General features: G+C 55.0%; 1 protein-coding gene across 1 annotated transcript in view; it reads right to left on the minus strand.

The window, feature by feature from the left end:
- The window catches only part of PKD1 (polycystin 1, transient receptor potential channel interacting), a gene marked incomplete at its 3' end in the record, with an annotated part of 46236 nt that overhangs the window by 22566 nt on the left and 14980 nt on the right, over positions 1–8690 (minus strand). Inside the window, exons 14-18 of the mRNA XM_031061073.1 lie at positions 7387–7562; positions 6878–7011; positions 2694–6316; positions 1625–1771; positions 48–191 (exon numbers count right to left, since the gene is read on the minus strand). Of these exons, the coding sequence (XP_030916933.1) occupies positions 48–191; positions 1625–1771; positions 2694–6316; positions 6878–7011; positions 7387–7562 (4224 nt within the window). The remainder of the gene's footprint in view (positions 1–47; positions 192–1624; positions 1772–2693; positions 6317–6877; positions 7012–7386; positions 7563–8690) is intronic.

The raw sequence follows: 8690 nt of genomic DNA on the forward strand, positions 1-8690 counted from the left end.
CTTCTCCCAGAGCCCCCCAGAGGTGAAGCAAAGCCTTGTGACTTTACCCCAAGCTTGGAGTCGTTGTGACAGTTCTGGCAGGTGCCCTCCAGGTACACGTAGGAGCTCTTGCTGACCTCGTAGACAGACTGAGCCTTGCAGGAAACGCACTCCAGGGACACAATAGGGACTCCTCCCCTCTTGATGAACACCTGGGAAGGCAAGAGGCTCCATCAGAAGGTCTGACACCAAAGCACAGGCACCTAACAGGTAAGGACACACCCCAGCACCTGGTGCTGCAGGGAGGAATTGCTCTGCACTAGCCCAGTGTGTGCTAAGAAACAGCAGGAAGGAATTCCCAAAGGATTTGAGGTCAGATTTAAGCTGCATCTCTGCTCTTACACTGCCCAGTTCCATTCCAATTCTCCACTGGTTTGCAAGGACCACCCAATGCCAAGTTGGGCTGATCTAGGTTGTTCTGGATTTATTTATTTACACTTTTTAACTACATAAATGACTTCTGAAATGTCCCTCTGGTCCCTGGTGCTGAATTCCCAGCAAACCCCGCTTGTGCTGCCAGGTGGGGATGGAAGAACCACCTTTTCCAGGGAGCAGCACGTTGTTCCAAGCTTTCAGCTGGAATCTGACTGCACATCTCCAGACATCCACCACACCTTCCTGGCAGAGCACTCGAGGAGCTCTAGAGGCACCGGTGGCTCAGACACAACAGCAGCTGAACTCTGACTCCTGCACTCTGTCTAAATTCCCTTAATCCCTGAGGAAATGGGCTTGTCCAGCACTGGACTGAGCCCTCTGCCCTGGCATAATGAGTGTTATGAATTCAAAGACAGTAATGAAGACATTGTTTAACATGGCAGACTCTGAAAAGGGGATAAATATTCCCCAGCCCCGCGCTGGAGCCCCGCTCATCCCGCCAGTATCTGCACATTTCCTGCGACACTGGGAGCATTGTTTTGTGCTCCTGCATGGAAACCAGATAGTACGGAATGTCCTTGAAAGACTATCAATTTCATTTTTTTCTTTTCATCCCGCAGCTCTGGTTTCAAACCCAGGCTGTAAGAGTTTCCACTTCCAGCCTGAGTCCATCTCCAGTTGCCAACTGCACCACGATGGACGTTCCCGACAGGAACTGAGCGGGTGAGCTCGGCCTTGGGATTCGTGGGACATAAACAACATGCCCTGAAAAAAATCCTCCCCTAAAAGAGCTTGGAAGGTGAGAAGAGAGGAATTGCTGACAGTAAAACTGAGCCCTGGCTCTTAGGAAGCTCTCTGGGTAAAATGAGGGCAGAGCTCATGGCATGTGAAGAGCTGGGACTGCAAAAGAGTGGGAAAGGAAGTTTCCTTTCTCCTATAGAAATTTCCTTGGGAAAGGGACTAATTCCTCCCTGGCAGGGTGGGCAGGCCCTGGCACAGGGTGCCCAGAGCAGCTGTGGTTGCCCCTGGATCTCTGGAAGTGGCCAAGGCCAGGCTGGACAGGGCTGGGAGCACCCTGGGACAGTGGAAGGTGTTCCTGCCATGGCACTGGGTGATCTTTAAGGCCCTTCCACCCCAACCATGCCATGACTCTGTGCCTCAGAGGTGGCTGTGGCAAGCAGAGAAGGTGACAGCTGAGTGTGGTACGTACGGTTTGGTTGGTGGCCTCGGGACTCATCCCTTCCTTCCTGATGGTGAGGTCGAACGTGTACTCCACATCTGCCTCTAACAGAGCTTTGGAAATTGTGACAATTCCTTCCTTGGCACTGAAATTCAGAGAGCACCCTGCAGCCGAGCTCTGCTTGCAAGGAGAAAAGAACTTTCAAATCCTCCTTGGTAAGGGTGCACATCAGGTTAGTCCACAGCCAAAACATTCAGGTCCACACAGAGTCACTGTCACAGACCTTGCTGTGCAGTGCCACCACTGGGGTGGGAGAAACAGGGCGTGTGTGGACCATAAAACACATTATCCTACTCTTCAGGTTAGTAAACAGTAGTTGGAATACTCCTGTATTTCATCTGAGTTTCATATTTGTAGTTTACAGCAATTAATTCTTCATTAAATACCTTACAAACATTGCCAAGCAACACAAAAAGCTCACATTAAACTAAAAAGTCCAATCCCCACACACTTCATATTTGAGACAAAGCTAGAAAACATGACATTGTACAAGCAAAAGAGTTCCACATTCAATCAAGAATGCTGCTGAGGTGGATTCCCATGGGGGTTTGCCAGGCAGGTCTCCCTTGCCCTTCCATCAGTGCAGGGTCAGATCCCTGCAGCACAAGGACAGTGACCTGCTAGTGACCACAAGCTGTGGTCACTCGACCTCTCCAAAGTCTACCTTTGTCCTCTGGTGGCATCAGAGACATTTAACTGTTAATGGGAGAGGGACCAGAGCCCTGAGCTCCCAGGCTGCATCAGCAGCTCTGTAACACCCTCAGTGCATGGAAGCAGCAGCACTGACAGCAGGGACCAGAGGAAAAGTGCCAGGGAAGCAGCAATGCCCATGCCTCCCTCCCAGAGCCAGCCCTTCTGCCCTGCCCAGGGACACTACACCACACCTCACACCAATTTCTGTATCATCACCCTGAGCTGGGAACTGAACCTTTGCAACCCTCCTGCCAGAGCAGCTCTGTTAGAGATGCTCACAAAAGTTTCCCTCGACACCGTTTCACCCCAGCTGGAGCTCCCAAATGGTCACTCTGGCTGCTCTTACCTTGGAGGAGGCTGTGCAGGACCACTCGTACAACAATGGGGTCTGTTCCCCATCATCCAAGTTCGGGTCATAGGATTTCTCCCCATCCAGGATTAAGTCCTGGGTGTTGGACCATACACGGTACGACCCCCCATCGATGATTGGGACCAGCTTGCTCGGGATCACAGTCACGTTGGCAAAGATGCTCTTGGACAGCGGGGTGTCTCCAAAGGAGACAATAAACATGAAGCAGTAGTTCCCAACTTCCAGGCCAAGCTTTGGGATAACCAGCTGGGGCCTGTTCACGTCGACGTTGGGCAGCCGGATCCTGCTGGAGTCATCCAAGTTCATGCAGCTGGGTGCTCGGTAGATCTCCCACAGGTGCTCTGTCTGGTACTTGAAGCACCCTCGGAGGTCAATCTGTGCCTCCAGGTAGTTCCTCTGGGATCTCTTCATAACCACCTGCGGTGGCAGGGCCAACTCCACCTCGGGCTCCTCGCACTCCAGGACTTTGACGGTGACAGTGAGCTGGGCTATGAAGAAGCTGATGAGATTGGTGGCATTCACCTCCACCAGGTAATCCCCGGGGCTCAGGTAGGAATAGTTGGCCACCGCAACCCTGGTGGTTTGGCTGGAAGAGCCATCCCCAAAGCTCCACAAGAACTCAACGCTCCTGCTGCTGGGCACCACCACGGCTTCAAACAGTGCTGTCCTGTTGACAAAGGCATTGGTGGCACTGAGGGACACCTGGACTATGGGGTCCTGCACCTGGATGGTTCTGGTGATGTTGACACTTCCCAAATCATTGAAGGCAGTGAGGTGGATCTCCAGCAGCCCTGCAGCTTCTGGAGCATAGGAAACTCTGTCTCCTGATGCAGCAACCACGGAGCGGCCTCGCTCCTTCCACAGGCAGAACTGCCAGGAGAAGGACACGCGGGAGCCGCTGCCCACGTGGGCACTGAAGCTCTTCTCCGTGCCCGTGGGAATGCCCTCCTCGCAGCAGTTCAGCAGCCTGACGTCCTGGATGGGCTCCAGGACAGAGATGAGCACCTGGGCGTGGGCGATGCTGATCTGGTTCTGCACGGTCACGGTCACCAGGTAATCGCCGCTCTTGGTGAACTCGTGGCTGTACCTGGAGCCATTGAGCACCACAGAGTAGTCCCCACTAATGCTCACCAGGTAACTCACAGAGGTACCTGACAGCATCCTGATCTCAAAGGTGACCTGTTCTCCTGGCTCCACCACCTTCTTGCTGGCGACGACTTCCAGGCCTTGAATCCTGTCCAGCACGGAGATGTTCCTGCTGGCCAGAGCCCAGCTGATGTCGTTGGAGGCGTTCAGGTGGACCGTGTACCACCCTGCCGTGGGGAACGTGACTGCCACAGACTGGCCACTCAGTGTGCCATTTGGCACCTCCCACAGCCAGGTCACTTCAGTCCCCCTCTGCAGCTCCCCCTCAAAGACCACCGTGGAGCCTGAGGAGACGTACCTACAGTCCAGCTCTGCTGTCCCTATACTCAGCCCCTCGATGACCTCCTCCACACACACAGAAACAGTGGCATTCGTTGAATTCAGCTTGTTTTCTGCTCCAACAATGACCTCGATCATCCCAGGGCTTTGGAAGGAGTGTATAATAAAGGGTTCAGAGGTGACAGGAGAGGAGCCATCCTCCAGGTACCACACGTACGTGACACCAGTGCCACTGGTTATGGTGGCACTTATGTTCACAGAGGCATTAACAGCAGCTGGGTTGGGGAAGGCACAGGGCTTTAGGACACCAAGGCTTTCAATGAACTCCAGTGTCCTGTTAGCAGTGGCACAGCCCAACATGTTGGTGGCCTTCAGGTAGATAGTGTAGTTCCCAGCTTCTGGGATGCTCAAGGGGAAGGTTTTCCCAGTGAAGGTCTGCACAGCACTGCCATCCCTTTGGACCACCCAGCTGTAGGAGATGTTTGTGCCCTCTCTCACCACGGCCTGCAAATGGAGTGTTTTGTTAGTTGGGAAATACAAGTCCTCCACCAGGTCGGTGCTGGCCACCTGCAGGCCCTCAATCTGCTCCAGGACGTAGACAAAGATGCTGTCCTGCAGCGAGCTGATCTTGTTCTCGGCCGTCACGATGACATTGAAGGTGCCCACGGAGCGGAAGGTGTAGGAAATGGTGGAGGAGCCCTGGATGGGAGTGCAGCGGTCACAGAGGATCCACGAGTAGCGGATGGCAGTGCCAGCCACCAGGGTGGCCACAAAGCTCACCGAGCCATTCAGTGGCACCACTGTCCTGCTGGCATTGACGGTCAGGCCAAAGAGCCGCCGCTTCACCGTCACGTCGATGGTGGTCTCGTTGGAGCTCACGTCGTTCTGCCCCAGCACTGTAATGCTGTAGTGCCCTGTGCTGTTGTAGGAGTGGGTGGCCACTTGCCCAGGCTGGACAGTGCCATCCCCAAAGTCCCAGCAGTAAGTCACTTTGGTTCCATTCATGCTGGCAGAGAACAGGTAGATCTGGTTCAGCTCTAGAACATCCGTCCCGTTATACTCAATCTTTGCTACCCCAACCGGCTCCTGGACCTCCACAAAGGCCGTGTCGTTGTTGAAAGACACATTGTTGGAGACAGTCACTGTGACCAGGAAGACCCCTGCGTTCTTGTAGGTGTAGGTCACTTCAGTCCCACTGGACCTGGTGGACTCGTTGTTGCCAAAATCCCAGCGGTAGCGGTACTGGTAGGGAGGCACGGCACTGACCTGGAAGGAGGTCTCTTCCCTGAGCCTCACAAAGCTTTTGGAGGGGAGGAGGGTGACGTTGAGGATCTCTGGCTCCACACAGACACTGGTGAAGTAGTTAGCCTTGTTAAAGGTGCTGGAGAGGGTCAGGGTGAGCGGGAACGTCCCGCTCCGGGTGAAGTTGTGCATCACCACAGGGTCCCCACTGACTGTGACATTGGAGGAGCCGTCTCCAAAAGTCCAGTCAAAGATGTACTCCTCAGGATTCCCCGTCACGTAGGCGGTGAGCTGCACGTCGGGGTGCTCCAGGATGCAAGAAGTAGGCTCTATTTTGAGTATTTCCAGGACAAATATCCGGACAGGAACCACCTGGGAGACAGAGTTCACAGGATTCACGGCTGTCACGTTCACGGTGCAGTTGATGTCCTTTATGTACACGTGTTCTACCACTGGCACCTGACTCCTCAGCACTGTCCCGTCGCCCATGTCGAAGATCCAGGTGATGCTGTCCCCAGTGCGCACGGAGGCGTTGATGGTGACAGCTGCCCCCTGCTCTGCGGCCTCGGCGGCGGAAACGCGCAGCCCCGTTATCTCCTCGAACACCTGGTAGCACTCCACGGCGTCCACGCTGCTCACGGTGTTGTTGGCTGTCACGGTGACGTTGTACACGCCTCGGCGGGGGTAGCTGTGGCTCGCTGTGGGCTGGGGCTCTGTGAGCAGGGAGGAGCTGTCCCCAAAGTCCCAGGTGTACAGCACGCCGTACGGGGACGGCAGGGCAGTGGCTCGGAAGGTGACCGGCCGGCCCACCACCAGAACATCCTCCTCTGCCTCCAGCTGCACGGCAATCAGGTGGCTGTGAACCTGGACTGGGCTCAGGTGGGTGAGGTTCTCGTACTGGTTGGACACAACAACCATCAGGGCATATTCTCCTGCGTTGGGAGAGAGCAGAACAAGGGCAGGGTGAGGACATGCCTGACAACAGCTTCTCAGTGCTGGGGTGGGCTGGGGGGTGAGACAGGGGCTGCAGGGGACACTCTGCTCCTGTGCTGTGCACACTCTGGGCTGCCCTGCTCCAGCCCAGGACCAGTAGGAATTACACCAGGTCGTGCGTATGGGGACCAGCATCAAGAAAGGAGCCAGTCCAACAGGTAGAGATAAAAGATTTTCTTCCTGCTCACCCACAGAACAGACTTTTCCTGCTGCCCACCCCTCTCACCAGCTTGGGGCTCACCTGCCCCTCTTCCTTCTGCTGAGACTGCCCAAAAAGGGGCTGAGTGTGGTGGACCTGCTGCTTACAGCATGGACAAACCTCCCTGGGAAACAGGATTAGAGAGGATGGCAACTGCTGGAGACTTCCAGTCACTCTGGCTGTCTGCTCAGGAACCAGGCAATGATTTCCAAGCCCTGGTTGTTTTTGAAGGTGCCTTGTACACCCCTCACACCAAAAATGCCTGAGCCCCTTCCTCCCCAAAGAGCCTTGTTGAGGATACCTGGGTCTTGGTAGATATGTGAAACGTTGTGCTCAATGACAACCTCATGGACACTGGGATCAGGAACAAGGAAAGACTTGTTGTAAGGAGGTTTGAACAGGTAGGTCTCCTGGACACCATCTCCAAAATCCCACCTGGAGAAACAGGCAAAACACGTTACAGTGCACAACAGGAGAATCCCAGAAATCCCAGAGGAATCCTGGCTCATCTTTCAGGTCAGGGCTGGGTTCTCCAAAAAAACCATAGGAAGCAGAATGCCAAGTATCAAAGCAGCAGCTGTGCTGAGAGGAGGAGGAGGAAGAACCCAAATTAAAGCAGTGTCAGAAGACTTTAAATGGAAAGGATTTCAGCCTGAATTACAGGTGTGAGACTGACCCCCACTCACAGAGATTTCACATAACTAAACAGCAGCTGAGAGGGACCAGCTGGCCCTGGGAAGAGGAATTGTGCAGGCCAGGTTAGAAGTGCACAGAAGGATCCTAATTTGGGGCAAGCAGCACAGGACTCACAGGAACAGAGCCTCCACAGCCGAGTCCACGTGAACCCGGGCGCTGAACTCCACGCTGCTGTTCTGGGGCACCACTGGCAGGGCCCCCACCACGCTCAGGTTCCTCATCCTGTTCATCATCTCCACCGTCACGTTGTAGTTGACTGTGAAGTTGCTGACGTGGTTGGAGGCGGTGAGCTGGGAAGGACATGGGACAAAGAATGGGTTTGGGGTCCCTTTGCTGCCCTCAGAGTGGGGTTTGCTGGACTGAAGCACCACTGGGCAAGTGAGCAGGTCAGGACAGAGAGAGTGGCCACATGTTCAGCTCTACAGCCAGTCTGAGGGAGGGCTGGTGCTACAGCAAGAGGACAAGGAGAGGAGCTTCTCATCCTGAGCCTCTGAACGTGCCAGCTGCCCCTTTACCTGCTCTGATGTGCCCTGCAGCTCCAGCTGCTGAGCACAGGCACCTGCTGCCACCAAGGGGACAAGAGCCATCCAATCTCCTCAGGAGAGTGGCAGAAATGGCTTCAAGCACAGAGCAGGGAGGAGAGAGGCTCATAAAACCAAGCACACCAAGGGCAGCTCCGAGATCCTGGTGTGGTGAGCACAGAGAGGGACAGCAAGGCTGGGCAGAGGAGCAAAAGGGACACAAGAGAATGAAAGAGACATGACAAAGTAGAGCAGAATCCTCATGGTTTTTTAGGCATGTAACACTGACAGAGCAGCTTCACCTTCTCACCTGCAGCAGAGCTGAGCAGCTGGTTTGAGGGGCTCAAACCCACTGGGACAGACCTCCTACCCCAGCAGGGAGGTGCAGCTCGTGCCTGGGCTCCTGTGGATGCACTGCACTGAACCCAGAGCCCCCCAGGCTAACAGCACCTTGCCAGCTCTGCAAGTGAAAGCAGCCCAGGCCCTCAGCACAGTGCTGCACCCAGCAAATCAGTGCTGCACCCAGCAAATCAGTGCTGCACCCAGCAAATTAGTGCAAGCATGGCCTCAGGGCTGGGCTGGTGTCTGCTCAGGAGGCCAAGAGACACCCTGAGAGCAGATGCAGCACCTTGCACCAGAGCAGGACACACACAGATGTGCTGGCCAGAGATCAGCTCCTGCCCCACAACACACAGCTCCCCTGGCCCAGGCTCTGCTCCATCCTGCAGGGGCCATGGCAAAACCCAGCACTCCAGTCTGCACCAGCAGAAACAGAGCAGGACAGAGAACACAGGAGCTTGTGGGAGAAGCTTTGGCCTGCCTATGGAAGTCTTATGATGCACCCTGCCTCTGCCAGGTTCTGAATCCAGATTTCCTGCCTGCCAGAGCAGGGGCTCC

This window comes from Geospiza fortis, unplaced genomic scaffold (genome assembly GCF_000277835.1).
Source record: "Geospiza fortis unplaced genomic scaffold, GeoFor_1.0 scaffold213, whole genome shotgun sequence".
NCBI lineage: Eukaryota > Metazoa > Chordata > Aves > Passeriformes > Thraupidae > Geospiza > Geospiza fortis.